The sequence below is a fragment of the Pygocentrus nattereri genome, chromosome 9 (assembly GCF_015220715.1).
Source record: "Pygocentrus nattereri isolate fPygNat1 chromosome 9, fPygNat1.pri, whole genome shotgun sequence".
Classification (NCBI taxonomy): Eukaryota; Metazoa; Chordata; class Actinopteri; order Characiformes; family Serrasalmidae; genus Pygocentrus; species Pygocentrus nattereri.
The window spans coordinates 43803122-43820932 of record NC_051219.1 but is presented as its reverse complement, the minus strand read 5'-3'; the positions used below and the strand labels follow the sequence as shown (position 1 = coordinate 43820932).

The 17811-nt window shown below is 42.7% G+C and overlaps 1 protein-coding gene across 4 annotated transcripts in view; it reads left to right on the top strand.

Moving 5' to 3' along the window:
* The window catches only part of slco4a1 (solute carrier organic anion transporter family, member 4A1), a 75983-nt gene that overhangs the window by 38306 nt on the left and 19866 nt on the right, over window positions 1-17811 (top strand). For 3 of the 4 annotated variants that reach the window (XM_017700959.2, XM_037541457.1, XM_017700958.2), the window contains exons 2-4: window positions 5176-5771; window positions 6727-7102; window positions 15353-15443. In XM_017700959.2, coding sequence (XP_017556448.1) covers window positions 5358-5771; window positions 6727-7102; window positions 15353-15443 — 881 coding nt within the window. In that variant the 5' untranslated portion in view covers window positions 5176-5357. Of the gene's footprint in view, window positions 1-5175; window positions 5772-6726; window positions 7103-15352; window positions 15444-17811 lie in introns of those variants that run through there. The other variant, XM_037541458.1, reaches the window with a different exon arrangement.

Genomic DNA, 17811 nt, shown 5'->3' with positions numbered 1-17811 from the left:
AGTGATCCATGAAATTTTACCGCTGTGCAGAAAGTGCTCTGACGTGTTAATTATAGAAACCATTTAATAAATGCCAAATGATTCCCACCAGCCTCGTTTAAGGCATTAAGAAGGTGCTATTTTGTTAATCAATGAGAGTGTGAAAAAGGTACTAAGTTATATTGTACCACATCCCTCGTGTCACTGGGGTGGGACCTATAGGGCTCCATCTCAGTCCCTTCAGTCAGGGAACATAACTGAACCATAATCCACTGAGATGATCTGTTCTAAGCTGGACTGACTCCACACACCCCGCCTCGCCTCGCCTCCAGGCTTTTACTCTACTGCTCTGTTTTAAAACATTCGGTTATGAAAAGGAACAAACACCAACTTTTCACCTGGAGGAACTGATTTAAGCTCCACAATCAGACCTTAAACCCACTGTAGAACCTTTGAGGGAACATCTACACTGTTTGTAACTTGATGAACTGAAAATGTGCCTGGACAGAACCTTCATTTCGAACTAGGTGCAAACACTAGAACAGAATGTGAGTTGAAACTTGAAAAGTAAACCCAGCTTAACAGTTTAACCACAGATATTTTCCACGTGGGTATCCATATAAGGGTTCTGTTACTGGCACAAGCCTGTTTTATTAGGCCGTGAATCTTGTTCTTGTTCTGTGGAAAGAAAATGCCATGTTTTTGTAAATGAATGTAAAATGTACAAAATATAATTGCATTTGAAAAGTACAGCAAAGGGAAAGTAATAACTCCAGACTTACTCAAAAACCGGGATTATATTCCGTGTGGTAATTATCTGTGACTCAGTCTTCTTATGTAGTCATGCTGTTCATTGTTTCCACTGTAATTCTGTGTAACTGACCGTGTGTCTGATGTTAGCCTCTACCTAATGACTAATTTAGGAAAATGCTGTATTTCAGTTCAGTGGCATAATGTCCAACAGATTTCTTGTTGCTTTAACGTCTTGTTCTCCAGGGTTTTTGGTTGGTCCATCTGAGTTTGTGAGCAAATACAGAGCAGAGCATGTGTTTCATGATCTCCACATATCACTACATGCTTATAATTCACTGCTGAAGGCCAAAAATCTCTGACGCTCTTTGTGTTGTTCTCTAAAAGTGATGTTTCCAGAGCAGATCACTGAAGAGACGCCGTCTGTTTATAGTTTAGAGCCCAGATTTGGGGAAAAACGGGTCGACTTTCAGTAGAAAAACAAAGTTCAGCTTCTTTTATTATAAGGGTTTAAAATGACGTCACCGTCTATTAGACTGGAGAGAAGAGCTACAGCCTCACACGACGCCCAGCTTCTGAATGGAGCTTATGGAGTATGAACGTTATGAAGAACATGACCGAGTGCGTTTAGAACCATCGGTTGTTCCAGGGAGTTGATGTAGATGCAGGAGGTACTTTTCTAGATTTGTTGTACATATTACTTTAATTAGCAGGGTGTGTTTGTGTGTGAAGTTGCTGAATCACTCTCATAATTATTCATTGTAATTTCTCATTGACTTTCACATCGAGTGTCCACCCTTCGTACTTTGGCCCTCGAGTTGATATGGAGGTGCCAAGCCTGGCTGTGGGCCTCTCCTACTTCCCTTTCTGCTGCTTTTCATTTGCATAGGCGTCTACCTGACTTTACTAGTGTGAATTCCAGGAGACATTGAAACAATGTTCCTCTGCTTTTCATTTGCATAACCGTTTATTCCACGTAGAGTTATTACTGCGAATTCCAGGAGATAGTCAAATGCGGTTGCTCTGCTCTTTGTTTGCATAACCTTTTTTTTCTACCAGCGTTTTTTGTGCAAATTCCAGTAGATCCAGTAGTCAGATTTGGGGAAAAACGGGTCGACTTTCAGTAGAAAAACAAAGTTCAGCTTCTTTTGTTATAAGGGTTTAAAATGACGTCACCGTCTATTAGACTGGAGAGAAGAGCTACAGCCTCACACGACGCCCAGCTTCTGAATGGAGCTTATGAAGAATATGAACGCTATGAAGTAAAGAACAGGACGAAGTGCGTTTTTTAGGTTGCCAAGGTTAAATTCATTTACATTTGATTCATGTTGGTCAACTTGAAAACGAAAAAGCAAAGTGAGAAATGAAAAGTAAATCTCCAGCAGGTGGCGCCGAGGTTCGTTTGCATTTGCCTTTTTAATCTGACACTTAAAGCTCGTCCACGCCAAAAAATGAATCGCAAACTGTCACTTCACTGTTGATTTCTCTATTTCACATTTTTGTTCTTTATCAGATAACCAGACGATTGCTATGATAAAGAAATAAGAATGTCAACATTGCATTTTGATTTTAGTTTTAACACACATTGCGCATTCCATGAAGAAAAGGCAGAGCCAAAGGATTGGATAGGATTTTCTTTTCTCTGCTAGCTTTTCCATTTTAAAAGTGGCCATAAAATACCAGAATAATGACAAAAATAACGCAGTTTTAAATTTATTTTTATGTTGCTCACAAATGACTCGTGCTTACGTGAAAAAAATTCAATTGCAAATGTAGATATTTCATTTCATTTTCAATTTTGACAGGATATTTGTGCGGATATGTACAAAAAGAAGTGGCAATTTCATTGTTTTAATTAAAATTTCTGTTTTGGCTGAATTGACCTCCTATAGTTACTGTTGTTGGCCAAAAACCACTTAATAAATACAGTTTATATAAAATAAGCTCACTAAAAATATTACATTATGTGCCGTGAAATCAATACAACATCCTCAACATCAGAAAACTGTTGGACATCCAAGGCAGTGGATTCTGTTATTTTATAAACTAAATTCTTTGTCATTTCTAAAACTGTGGCTCCAAATTATGTTGGAGAGAGTCGCAGAGTTTCTCAACTTACTTTTAGATTAGATTAGATTAGATGACCCTTATTAGTCCCACAACGGGGAAATTCCAACTCCGCATTTAACCCATCCGTGAAGTGAAACACCACATACACACTAGTGAACACACACACACTAGGGGGCAGTGAGCACACTTGCCCAGAGCAGTGGGCAGCCCTATCCACGGTGCCCGGGGAGCCGTTGGGGGTTAGGTGTCTTGCTCAAGGGCACTTTAGTTACATACTGTCAACTCAGGGATCAAACCGGCGACCTTCCGGTCACAGGGCTGGTATATTGTTTATAAGTGTCCAGAGAAGAGGTGTGGTTAGTTCAGGACAGCTGCTCTGAGATGCTGGCATGCAGGACTAATCTCCGCTCCAGGGTGTGTTTCATGGGCCTGTGGGCTGCTGGCAAGTTTGACTGGGCCAAGAGCACCTAGAAGGACCTTCAGTACACGACATTTCTGATCAAAAATTTACCCAGCGCCTCTAATTTTTTGCTTATGGGCTCATGAAAAAAGTTGCACCTCATATAACTTCTCAGAAGTTGTTAGTCTGGAGTCTCTGTGAGCTGAAAGTGCAATAACTTTGATGGCGATTCTTTCTGTTGGCTATTATGAGTACAAACAAGGTGGCAATGTTATTTATGAATTTTTTGCTAAAACTGTGATGAACAACAAGACTGGCTTTTTAAAATGACAAAGAGAGTTATGTATTTATTATCGAATATTTTTTATACTCAAAATCAGATTTTAAAAAATATTATATTTGTCAAATTTATTGTTGTTATCTCTGTTAAAATGTGTTGTAGGGACTGTTTGTGCTGAATTGGGACACTGCACACTGCACTTGTCACCTTTTTTGCCTTTATTCCACCCCTCCTCCACAGAAGCATGGACACACCACATGGCCAGCCTTTAGCCTCGGTTTTAGAAGTGAGACTGTGATGTAGTCGTTTTTTTTTTTTTTTTAAGTGTATTAGCTGTAAATTTCTAAACTCAGAGTCTGAATGAATCAGACTGATTGAGACTCATTCAGTCAAGGTCACTAAGCTATTCTTACATCATTACAGGTCACATGTCAGCAAATAATAATAAGTGCTTACTGATCCGAACTGTGTTCCAAATGAGCTCACTCTGAAACATCGCAGTGCATGTGACAAGTAAATTTCAACAACAATTACGGTCCGTTTTCTCTTTTTAGAGCACGTCATGTGACCTACCCTCCCTCTGACTCCCGTTTCTCGCCTCGACCCTCCCGTGTGTGTGCATCACTCACTCATAGTCTCGATGCTCATCATAACGCACAGACCTGATTGGCTGAGTAGCGTCACGTGTGATATTTACAACGCATATGATTGGGCTGTGAGTCTCCCGGGTGCTGAAGCAACCGTAAAGCTAGAAAAGTTACGCCGATTAAAATAGGACCATAAATAATTCTCCATAGTTTATCGATTGTAGGTGCAGGTCCGCATTGAACAGCATCTGGCTCTGACTTGCACCGTGATCCGCCTATTAGGGACCTCTGTTTTAGAGGTCAGTGATACAGTGATAGAAAACACAGTAGCACACAGAATCCGCTGACTCTACACCTGATACATTTGGCATATTCTCAGAACGGGTCAGCAGTGAGATGCTCGTCTTCTCAGGGTCAAGCTTTCATGAGTGAAGTGTGAGAACCAGGTGGATACGGTGCACATGTGGACACATTGCTGCACATATTGCACTTTCTGCATACTTATTGCGCATCTTGCACATCTGGACTCTAGACACTTTATTTGGTACCAGTATCTGCACGTATTTATTCATTCAGTGGTCATTATACGCCGTTACCTGTACAGTCATTATTGCACTGCGTCTTTCATCTCAGGTTATAGATATTTTTACATGTTGTTGTATTTTTCTATTTGTATATATGCCTGTAGAGAGGAGTTTTTCATATTTTTTACATTTTTTCTTCCTGTTATATTGTTATTATGTTGTATATTGTAATATACCTAATTATATATTGTATTACTAATTGTACATTCTAATTATATCTAATTAGGTTTGCAATAAAACTTATTTTTACTCAATGTTATTGCTCTGAAAAAAATAATGCTCATATTTTTGTTTACAAAGTTGTGGATCAGTGGCTCAGTGTCCCCAATCCCAATCCCAATTTTTGTTTCATTTTTCAGACGCGAGGAAGCAGAACACTTGAGTGAAGCACTCGGTTCCCCTATGGAGTCATTCGTTACACTTTGCCTTAACTTCAGTCTGTGAGGAAACACAGCTGAGTAATCGAGGCAATGTTTACGTGGGTGTTCTCATTTTTGTAATGCAGTGTCTTCTGATCTGTTGCAGAATGACCTGTTCCTACGTCCAGAGCACTTGGATGATTCTTCTTAAAGGCTTAGTGTAGCATCGGACTCACCTCAAGCTGCTATCACTACTGTAGGACGGCTGGACCCAGCAAAAACCTCCAACAGCAGCAACATTCGGGTGACCACCACCTCCAAACAACTCTGACAGCCCCAATAGGGGCCATGCCCCATCTGCTGAACAATGACACTTCCTTCAGCTCCAAGCAGGAGCTCCTGGACCTGCAAGATGGCCCTCTGGCCCCCAGTGTGGACACCCCCAGCCCAGTTGGGTCACAGGGTGATACATCCATGGGCTCCATCCCAGACAGTCCAGCCAGAGAGGTCCCAGTCAGGACTGCCAAAAAGGGGGCTGAGCCCTCAGAGCTGCCGATAGGGATGAAGTTTGTGCCCTCGGATGCTGAGAACCTCTGCGGATGGGGTGCTTTGACTCCCAACTTCATCCAGACCTTCAACACTCCTCGCTGGGTGCTTTTCTTCCTGTGCATAGCCTCCTTTCTCCAGGGCATGATCATCAATGGCTTCATCAACACGGTCATCACCTCTATTGAGAGACGCTTTGACCTTCGCAGCTACCAGGTCTGTCTTGTTTTACATCAAGAGTAAGATAAGGAATGAAGGATAGTGAATGGGCCTTTACTAGGCCTAGGCAATAAAATGATGATCAGTCAAATTGCTTTTTTATTTGATTTTATAGAATGTTCAAAATGTTCAATAGCTTTAGCCCAACAAATTAGCGTTAGGAAATGACTGGAATGAAATAATCATCGACAGTTACGCCGATCAGGCACAACATCCTGACCACCTCCTTGTTTCTACAATCATTGTCCACTTTATCAGCTCCACTTACTGTATAGCTGCACTCTGTAGTTCTACAGTTACAGACTGTAGTCCATCTGTTTCTCTGATACTCTGTTACCCTGTTCTTCAGTGGTCAGGACCCCCATGGACCCTCACAGAGCAGGTACTGTTTGGGTGGTGGGCCATTCTCAGCACTGCAGTAACACTGACATGGTTGGTGTGTTAGTGTGTGTTGTGCTAGTATGAGTGGATCAGACACAGCAGTGCTGCTGGAGTTTTTAAACACTGTGTCCATTCACTCTCCACTCACTCATTCACTGTAAAAGCAGACACGATAGCTCATCTGCTGCTCCACAGTTTGTGTTGGCTGGATATTTTTGATTGGTGGACTATTCTCAGTCCAGCAGTAGGACTGAGGTGTTTAAAGACTCCAGCAGCACTGCTGTGTCTGATCCACTCAGACCAGCACAACACGCACTAAGACACCACCACCACCACGTCAGTGTTACTGCAGTGCTGAGAATGATCCACCACCCAAATAGTACCTGCTCTGTGAGGCTCCATGGGGGTCCTGACCACTGAAGAACAGGGTAACAAAGTATCAATAACTATTGATCATGATAAGATGTACAAGTCTGTACATTTCTAGGCTCAGCCTGTACACAGAAAAACAGCCCATACTGTTTCCACCTTTAAACTGGTCAAATGTTTGTTTTAATTTCTGTGTTCACAGGCTGGACTCATCGCTAGCTCCTATGACATTGCTGCCTGTGTGTGCCTGACCTTCGTGAGCTACTTTGGCGGCACTGGCCATAAGCCTCGCTGGCTGGGCTGGGGGGTTCTGATCATGGCTATGGGGTCGCTGGTATTTGCACTGCCACACTTCACAACTTCACCCTACCAGGTGAAAACACAGGAGCACACAGGACTGTGCTCGGCCAATCACACAGAGGTATGCGGGGACCGCGACGGGAGCGGCCTCTCCGCATATCGCTTCGTCTTCATGCTGGGTCAGTTCCTGCATGGCATTGGGGCCACACCTCTCTACACCCTTGGGGTCACCTACCTGGACGAGAACGTCAAGTCCAGCTACGCACCAGTGTATATAGGTGGGTGTGTCCAGAGTTTGACAGAAAACCGTAATCGTGATAAATATGTATGTACACGGCACACCATCAAAAGTTTGGGCACACACGTTTTTCCACACGATGCTTAGCAGGTGTACAGTGCCTTGAAAGAGTATTCATACCCATTGAATTTTTCCACATTTTTTCAACTTACACCCACAAACCTAAACGTATTTTATTGGGATTTTACGTGATAGTCCAACAGGGGCAGTCGTGGGCTGGAGGTTAGGGATCCAGCCTCGTGACCGGAAGGTCGCCGGTTCGATCCCCAGAGCTGACAGCACATGACTGAGGTGTCCTTGAGCAAGACACCTAACCCCCAACTGCTCCCCAGGCGCTGCGGATTGGGCTGCCCACCGCTCCGGGCAAGTGTGCTCACTGCCCCCTAGTGTGTGTGTGTGTGTGTGTGTGTGTGTGTGTGCGCTCACTAGTGTGTATGTGGTGTTTCACTTCACGGATGGGTTAAATGCGGAGGTGAAATTTCCCCGTTGTGGGACTAATAAGGGTCACTTAATCTTAAAACACAAAGTAGCAAGTGATTGTGAAGTGAAAAAATTATACATCATTTTCAAAATTTTTTACAAATAAATATCTGGAAAACGTGGTGTGCATTTGTATTCAGCCCCCTGAGTCAAAGAGTAATGGGCAAAAGTTTCAGCCTCTAGATGTGCAGAGCTGCTAGAGACATACCCCAAAAGCCTTGCAGCTGGAATTGCAGCGAAAGGTGGTCCAACAAAGTATTGACTGAGGGGGGCTGAATACAAATCCCAATAAAATACATTTAAGTTTGTGGGCGTAACATGACAAAATGTGGAAAAAGTCAAGGGGTATGAAGGCACTGTAACCCAATTAGCAGTTAGAACATTCCTTCAAGCACATTCATTACGTTGACGTCATTTGGCAGACGGTCTTATCCAGTGCGGCTTACAACCTGATCATTTTTACACAGGTAGGCGAAGGCGGTGTTAGGAGTCTTGCCCAAGGTCTCTTAATTGTACAGTATAGGGAGCTTTTCCAGGCGGGAGATTGAACCCCAGTCTACAGCGTAGAAGGCAGAGGTGTTGCCCACCACACTAACCAACCACCATTCAGCTGTCCAATCATGTTGCGTTGGCACATTAGAAGCAGCTTGAATAGACCAAAGCGTTTCACTCGAATTTAATATTTGAATTTACAGGGAATTTGCAGTGTTACTGCACAATGCACACATCGGGTGACATCACCAAACACGGCGAAATCTCTAGTAGGTGATGTGACTCATAATTTCCACTGAGAAAAACATCCAATCGGAAGTCCTGAAGGAAAACAAGTGCCAATTGTCTGTTTTCACCTCAGGCAATACGGCTTGTATTTACCGTTACTGTGGCTGTATTTAACCTTGTATGTGTTAAACTGTAAAACAAGATTGTGCAGAGTCAGATAGATGATACCATGTTAAACTGACTGAACGTCTGCTTTTACACTGCAGTCACAGCAGTCTTACACTGCATTCCTCTGAGCCGGAGCTCTTTGTTTACCGCTGCCGGGTGTTCCTGTGTGATTATGGAGATGAAGGAACAGCACTGAAAATAGAGCGGTAAACAATCTGACTGTGTTGCACAGAAGCTTATAATTAGGCTAAAATATAGATGTGTGCTTGTTATGCTTTCAGAATTTTCAGAATGTATCAGTCATCCACACCAGCTAGACAGGTAGGTCACCCAGTCCCACTAGCAGATTATCTACCTTAACAAGAAACCTGCCAGCAAGCAAGCAAAGTTGATTTATATGGCGCTTTTTATAACAGGTGTTGTCGCAAAGCAGCTTTACAGGAGTTTTCAGTATTACAGACAGAAAAAGAAAAAGAAAAGAAAATCCCATGAGCGTCGCCAGTGGCGACAGTGGCAAGGAAAAACTCCCTAAGGGCAGGAGGAAGAGACCTTGAGAGGAACCAAGACTCAGAAGGGGAACCCATGCTCCTCTGGTCAACAGATAGCAAACATTATTAATATAAAGTAATATAGAACTAAGTGGGAAAACAGGTGGGCAGCGGTTAATGTGACTGGTTTTTGACCATCTTCCACCCAAAGCCTCAGCATCAACAGTTCTGTATAAAACCAGATATTTTAATTATTGCGTGTCATAAGATAAGAAGAGCCGCTGCTGCTGTTGGAGAAAATTATGTTCACTGTTCTTGATGAACATAAGTCCCGAGTGGCTGAGCACAACGTGGCAGCTGCATCGTTGAAGGTGGGGAGGCGAAGCTGTAAGTGGACACAATCCGTTACGCGTTTACTGCATGTCACAATGCAGGACGGGCAGCAGTTACAACCTTCCCTAAACTCCCTGTCACATTATGTGAACTCAGTTGCGCTGCACATCAGATTATACAGATTTTTTGCCAGTAGGTTTATGATGCAAGAAAATGAGGACATTCTGCAAGTGCTCTCTTTTTGTCCTGGAACATTCGGCCACACAAGAAAAAATAAAATAATAGTGGTCAGTCCTTTGCGTGAAAAACGACGTATTAGGAAGGAGACGTTTGATCTATTGTCTGGAGGAAAATGGTCACAGAATGCTCAATTAACCTTGAAGTCAGTAGGCAATATTTGTGTCCCCTGTCCGAGAGCGACGTCACAGCTATTTCAGTGGAGGTCACTCATACGTGAACTGAGGGCTGAAGCAGACGACCAGCGTAGAGCAATAAAGTTATAACCTCCATTTATCATCTCTCTCTGCCTGTCGTGACACTGAAACTGAACTGTGGGCAGTCTTTTGGTGCAGAGGCAGGAGATCTGTCTCCGTATGTCACATTAAACGTTCAAAGACCACCGATTTTAATCCGTGGTCAAAGAATTTGTGGCAAGTTTTGTGTATCAGTCCGACGGTGATGCCAGTGTTAGTTACCAAGTAACCACTGCTAGGAAGCACTTTGGCCACTTTAATAGAGAAAAAAAATGTTAATGCAGTATTTATATGAAACTAACTAAAAAAAAAAACAACTAAAAGTTTATGACGTAATTTTATGATAGAATTTTATGATTTTAAACTTTCAGGACTATTTGAATACTCAGCAATTCCGACTCATCCCTAGCGGCTGTCTCAGAGGAAGCACAGGCTTCACACTCCCAGCGGGTGGAATTGGTCGTGAACAGCTCTGCAGAAAAACAATTGCCTTTTTATGTCCGAATAGCAAAACTAAAGGAAGAGCTGACCGGAGTATTTCCCACCTTGAGAATAATTCGATACCTGTTGTGATGTCAGCACTCAGCAGCACTCAGACCTTTCAGTCATTTAAACCAGATTTGAGGCAAGAAAAGAAAGAGGGAGGAGAAGAGAAGTCAAATCATTGAGTGTGTTTACATGCACTCAATAATCAGATCATAATCAGATTTCTGCACTTATGCGATTATTTAAATAGTGAAGTAATCGACATACTTCAATCTAGAAATCTGATTAAGGAATCTGATAAAGAGGCTGGATTTTAGCTCAGTAATCAGATTTCTCAGTGCTGTGAGCTCTTACTCGGATTTCTTTCGGATTTCTCAGTCAGCAGACGGCGGTGCAGAAATCTGATTACTGTCTGACTCATGTAGACCTGGAGTTTCCCCATTATCTGGTTACTGTCTGACTCGTGTAGACCTGGGGTTTCCCCGTTATCTGATTACTGTCTGACTCATGTAGACCTGGAGTTTCCCCATTATCTGATTACTGTCTGACTCCTGTAGACCTGGAGTTTCCCCATTATCTGATTACTGTCTGACTCGTGTAGACCTGGAGTTTCCCCATTATCTGATTACTGTCTGACTCATGTAGACCTGGAGTTTCCCCATTATCTGATTACTGTCTGACTCATGTAGACCTGGAGTTTCCCCATTATCTGATTACTGTCTGACTCGTGTAGACCTGGAGTTTCCCCATTATCTGATTACTGTCTGACTCGTGTAGACCTGGAGTTTCCCCATTATCTGATTACTGTCTGACTCGTGTAGATGTGGAGTTTCCCCATTATCTGATTACTGTCTGACTCGTGTAGACCTGGAGTTTCCCCATTATCTGATTACTGTCTGACTCCTGTAGACCTGGAGTTTCCCCATTATCTGATTACTGTCTGACTCGTGTAGACCTGGAGTTTCCCCATTATCTGATTACTGTCTGACTCGTGTAGACCTGGAGTTTCCCCATTATCTGATTACTGTCTGACTCGTGTAGACCTGGAGTTTCCCCATTATCTGATTACTGTCTGACTCATGTAGACCTGGAGTTTCCCCATTATCTGATTACTGTCTGACTCGTGTAGACCTGGAGTTTCCCCATTATCTGATTACTGTCTGACTCCTGTAGACCTGGAGTTTCCCCATTATCTGATTACTGTCTGACTCGTGTAGACCTGGAGTTTCCCCATTATCTGATTACTGTCTGACTCGTGTAGACCTGGAGTTTCCCCATTATCTGATTACTGTCTGACTCCTGTAGACCTGGAGTTTCTCCATTATCTGATTACTGTCTGACTCCTGTAGACCTGGAGTTTCCCCATTATCTGATTACTGTCTGACTCCTGTAGACCTGGAGTTTCCCCATTATCTGATTACTGTCTGACTCGTGTAGACCTGGAGTTTCCCCATTATCTGATTACTGTCTGACTCGTGTAGACCTGGAGTTTCCCCATTATCTGATTACTGTCTGACTCGTGTAGACCTGGAGTTTCCCCATTATCTGATTACTGTCTGACTCGTGTAGATGTGGAGTTTCCCCATTATCTGATTACTGTCTGACTCATGTAGACCTGGAGTTTCCCCATTATCTGATTACTGTCTGACTCGTGTAGATGTGGAGTTTCCCCATTATCTGATTACTGTCTGACTCATGTAGACCTGGAGTTTCCCCATTATCTGATTACTGTCTGACTCGTGTAGACCTGGAGTTTCCCCATTATCTGATTACTGTCTGACTCGTGTAGACCTGGAGTTTCCCCATTATCTGATTACTGTCTGACTCGTGTAGACCTGGAGTTTCCCCATTATCTGATTACTGTCTGACTCCTGTAGACCTGGAGTTTCCCCATTATCTGATTACTGTCTGACTCGTGTAGACCTGGAGTTTCCCCATTATCTGATTACTGTCTGACTCCTGTAGACCTGGAGTTTCTCCATTATCTGATTACTGTCTGACTCGTGTAGACCTGGAGTTTCCCCATTATCTGATTACTGTCTGACTCATGTAGACCTGGAGTTTCTCCATTATCTGATTACTGTCTGACTCCTGTAGACCTGGAGTTTCCCCATTATCTGATTACTGTCTGACTCATGTAGACCTGGAGTTTCCCCATTATCTGATTACTGTCTGACTCCTGTAGACCTGGAGTTTCCCCATTATCTGATTACTGTCTGACTCGTGTAGACCTGGAGTTTCCCCATTATCTGATTACTGTCTGACTCGTGTAGATGTGGAGTTTCCCCATTATCTGATTACTGTCTGACTCGTGTAGACCTGGAGTTTCCCCATTATCTGATTACTGTCTGACTCGTGTAGATGTGGAGTTTCCCCATTATCTGATTACTGTCTGACTCGTGTAGACCTGGAGTTTCCCCATTATCTGATTACTGTCTGACTCGTGTAGACCTGGAGTTTCCCCATTATCTGATTACTGTCTGACTCGTGTAGACCTGGAGTTTCCCCATTATCTGATTACTGTCTGACTCGTGTAGACCTGGAGTTTCCCCATTATCTGATTACTGTCTGACTCATGTAGACCTGGAGTTTCTCCATTATCTGATTACTGTCTGACTCGTGTAGACCTGGAGTTTCCCCATTATCTGATTACTGTCTGACTCATGTAGACCTGGAGTTTCCCCGTTATTTGATTACTGTCTGACTCCTGTAGACCTGGAGTTTCCCCATCATCTGATTACTGTCTGACTCGTGTAGACCTGGAGTTTCCCAAGTATCTGATTACTCAAGTGCATGTAAACATGTTGATCAGATTACTGACAAAATGAAAATAACAAAAGGAAGATACTCCGACGAACAGGAGGCTGAGTATTACAAACTGTACCCAAAGTATTTGTACAGTGGTTCTCAACCTATGGGCCGCAGCAGTACTGCTAGAGGGCCACATCCTTTTTTTCCGGACATTTAACCGAATTCTATTGGAAATATGACCATTTGCAAAAATAGATCACTGCATTTAAGTCGGCCTCTTTTATTAGTCTTAGCCATGTTTACATACAGTGCAAGTCAAAGTAAAGCATTTCTCTCTTTTCATACGGAAATCATTCATCATGAATGAATGGTCACTAATGGGGTCTTTCAAAAGAAAAATCAAAGGCTAGACCACCTACATAAATGAACTGATAATGGATAGTCTTCAGGTGACAAAGATCTCCTTTACTCCTCACAAAACATGCAAACAATGACGGAGGGGGCTTCTTTCCATTCTGTAATAATAAAAGGAGCACGGAGAGTTTCAGCATCTCAGGAGCTCAAACTTCATGAGAACTTTCACACAGTTTGGATGTCAAACTCAGTTTGAGTCCCATTTAAGCTGGAGATGCCAACACCATCTGTGATGGAGCAGAGGACAATCCAATCCTGTTACGGGCGTCATATCATATATCATATATCATATCATTATATCATTCACCAGGCGAAAAATAGCATGTGGTGTGCAGGATAACATCAGCTATGCATGCGATTCACATTTCCGGGAACAGAAATTTCCGGGCTGCATTTTATTGTAAGATCATGCAAAATTGCCAGGCCTAAAGTGTCTGTAAATGATCTGCTCAGTAAAATCTTGTGGGCCGCGGAAGCTTCTGTGGTCCGAGTTAGAGGAGGTTGGGAGCCTCTGTGTTAAATAGGTTCGACAAACCTTCGCAGGTATTACCGGTCACTGTAAGTCAAACATGAGTCCGGAAAAACGAAAACAAGGCGTCCCCAAACTTTTGATGGGCCGCTGTTTTTGCGCCACGGTCACTTGAACATCACGATTCAGGCACAATTCACAACATATGACTTTGTGGGTCTCACTACATTTGGCTGACGCTCTTATCCAGAGCGACTTACAGTTTTGATCATTTTACACAGGGAGGCGAAGGCGGTGTTAGGAGTCTTGCCCAAGGACTCTTATTGGTTTAGTGTAGGGTGTTTACCCAGGTGGGGCATTGAACCCCAGTCTACAGTGTAGAAGGCAGAGGTGTTACCCGCTACACTAACCAACCACCTTACTACACCCATCGCAGTGCTGTCGACCACCTCAGATCCATCGGTGCTTTTACTGAAAACAAATTTTGGTTCTGTAAATAGCATTTGGTTCTGTGTGCACAGCTTAAGGGGACCCTCCCCCAGATAATAATAACAGGCTACATATGTTAGATGTCTTTGAATGTGTCCTCTGAGTGGCCTTAATGTGGCTGCTGACTCACAGTTTTTCCATTCAGTCCAAAAGATGTGTGCGACTCACTTATGAGGCCGACGTGGGCGGTGTGAACAAAAAAAGCATAAGCTGTGATGTAGAAGTGGTTATGTGTCTGGGGGGGAGGGGGCGGGGTGCTTATTTTCCAGTTTCTTAACAGGATGTGCTTTGGTCACTTGACTGAGTGACTAAGTGCATTTCTTCAAAAACGGTGTTTAAAAGATTTTAAATGTCCTGTAAAGCATGATTACAAAAAAACGGAGCAGGCCCAACACAGTGTGAAATCATGCTTTTGTGCAACACTGTTTTCTTTCGTGTGTGCATATTAAAAGGCGTGGTCCAAAAGCACCCCGGCACTCCAGAAATTGTGGAAGTGAAGAGTAATTTGAGCTATTTATTATATGTACAGCTTTAAGTGACGCTGTAAAGGGAGCAGCATGCCTGTAATGTCTGTAACTTCTCTTAGGCACTGATGCACCCGGCTGCCTATTCACTGAGTTTTATCAGCTTTATCCTCTGGCTTCCACCTCAGACATCAATAAGGCGTCCTTCAATTGTGCTGCTTCCCAGTCTTCCCACCGTTTCAAAGACAGTCGAAGACAATCGTGACCCCGGTCACCCCTCTCTCCCACACAAAGCCGCCTGCAAACGCGGTCCGGCCCTCGCCCGCCGCACTATCGATCAAAAACACAACAACACAGATGTGGGCGAACTGGAAGCTGTTTAACAATGGAGACTTTTTTTTCCTCCTAAGACTCATGGGGGCAGCAGGGCGAGCGGCGGAAAACCTGGTCCTCATACACTGGTATGCTGAGCTAATGTGTCTCCTCTTTTTCCAGGTATCTTCTATACAGCAGCTATTGTGGGCCCGGCAGCCGGATACCTGCTGGGCGGCTTCTTCCTCAACATGTACACAGAGATTGGACAACCGTGAGTCCTTCAACATCCCTCCTCCTGTTTGGTTTCGGGGGTCAGCAGTGTTTTAACAGGTTCAGCGAGGTCATGGTGGTGTCAGTTGAAAAAGAGAGACATCGTTTCTCCTTAAAAAGGAATTTCACGGGTTTTTCAGACGTCTGCCTGATTCAACTGGTTATATCTAAACACTTGTTCTGAGTGGTTTGATGCGAAATGGTTCATTGTGGAGAAGATCAACATTTATGCACTTAAGCTCAGGCTTTTTCATTCATTCGTTTCATTTTTATAGTTCTATATAGTTTTTATAGTATTTTATAGTGATATTTTTGGAAATTAACACATGGATATAGTGTTATTCTAGTGAGTCGAATAATCATAATTGTGAGTAGCAAGCTTATTGGAGCAAACATGTGAAGGTGTGAAGTTGAGCATTTTTTCCATAATTTCACAGAAAAAACAGTCAATAAAATAAAGGCAGTCGTGGGCTGGAGGTTAGGGAACTGGCCCTGTGACCGGAAGGTCGCCGGTTTGATCCCCAGTGCTGACAGTCCATGACTGAGGTGTCCTTGAGCAAGACACCTAACCCCCAACTGCTCCTGGGCGCTGTGGATAGGGTTGCTCACCGCTCCGGGCAAGTGTGCTCACTGCCCCCTAGTGTGTGTGTATTCACTAGTGTGTATGTGGTGTTTCACTTCATGGATGGGTTAAATGTGGAGGTGGGATTAAAAAAGTATCTCTTAACTTAAAATTAGAGGCAAACTAACACCAATTCGCATTGAGTTCACCTACTAGCCTGTCATGAAAGCGTATTCCTGAAGCTCATCATCTACACAATTTGCTGTTGTCAGAATAAAACCTTGTATCTCCAAAATTGTAACAGGAGAAGGAAACAACCTACTTTACTTTTAATGCAAGTCAATGGAACCAGACGTCTTTCCAGGGTCATTTCTGTTGGTCCATTCATCATGAAATTTGCACACAATGTAAAGAGCAACAGGGATTTTCAAATAATGTCAAAAACTGAAAAACAACAAAAATAAAGATAAAAGGTTTTCTTCCGACAGCAGCGAATTGCTAATAAATAAAAAATGATACAATGATTTACCAAAGAAAATCTGTGAATGCTGCATGTTTAAACTGCTATGGTCAGTTTCTGATTGTTTATTTTTAATGTCCAGTGTCCAAGATGTTTAACTTTAGCCGTTAACTCAGAGAAGCTGTCTTAAGACAGCGAGTAATACTGTCATATGGGTAATTAATCTTAGAACTATTTTGCAATTATTGTGAACACTTTCCTTTTTTGTGCCACTAAAATCTGAATACGGTTTCTTTCCTGGAGAACATTTTAAAGCAAAGCAGCTTTGATACGTTCACTCACACTTTTATTATACTAAGAAATTCTATGTACTAAAAACTCACAGTAACAGACATTTTTGGTTGCTGTAATGAGATAACAGGTATTTTTAAAATAAAAATATTTCTTATTTACTGTATAATAGGGCTTATAGGATACTTGGGCTTTTTGGGCTCCCCTCAAAATAATCTTAATATAGTAAATCTTAATATTAATACCTGGCTAATGTAGCCAAAGGTCAAGGGGTTAAAGTTCTTTCTCTAGAAAACAGGTTCATATCATAGCCGGTTTATGAGAAGCCTGGCCGCTTCCTATTTCCCCCATTATATCAAAAACAGGACTGCTAAACAGCAGATGGCGCTCGTGAGCTAATCCACAATGAATGGGAGTGAATGGAGTACAACAGCTAAAAACAAAACGTTAAAATCATCTCTAATCACTCGCCCAGAACTTTGCTTAAGTTTTAGAAAGTAGAAGGATGTGTTTCACTAAAAAAAACAAAGCAATCTTACCCATATATTTCCTTTTTCTACAGCAAACAGGCTTCGGGCAGCAGGAAGCTAACATTACTGCTCCTGAGTGCTGATTGGTTCGTGAGTGGAGCAGCTCATTGGCTGTTTGTGCTCATAGATAGCTTGAATGTACATATGGCACCTCCTGTAACTCAAGTTTAAAGGCGTTTAAAAATATAACAGCAGTGTTAAAATGGTTTATGCTGCTCTGTGTTCAGGACATTAATGCAGTGTTTTACATTAAAAATTGTTTAAGCATTTATAAACTATGATTTTACTCAAATGCTCCATCTTAGCCCATTTTGGACCTGCTCAGGAGCGCCCTCTAGTGTTTAAGAAAGCTGGAAGACATTACAGAGTGGTAATTCTCCTCTCTACAAGTTCTCTGGTCGTTTAGTGGTGGAAAAACAGCTTGAAGCCATAGGAACTCGTGTCTGCTGGTCAACAGCTGAACAGGTTTTTCCTTTACAACATTTCCCCCGTGACACAGCAAGGTAATTAAACGTGGACCAACCCT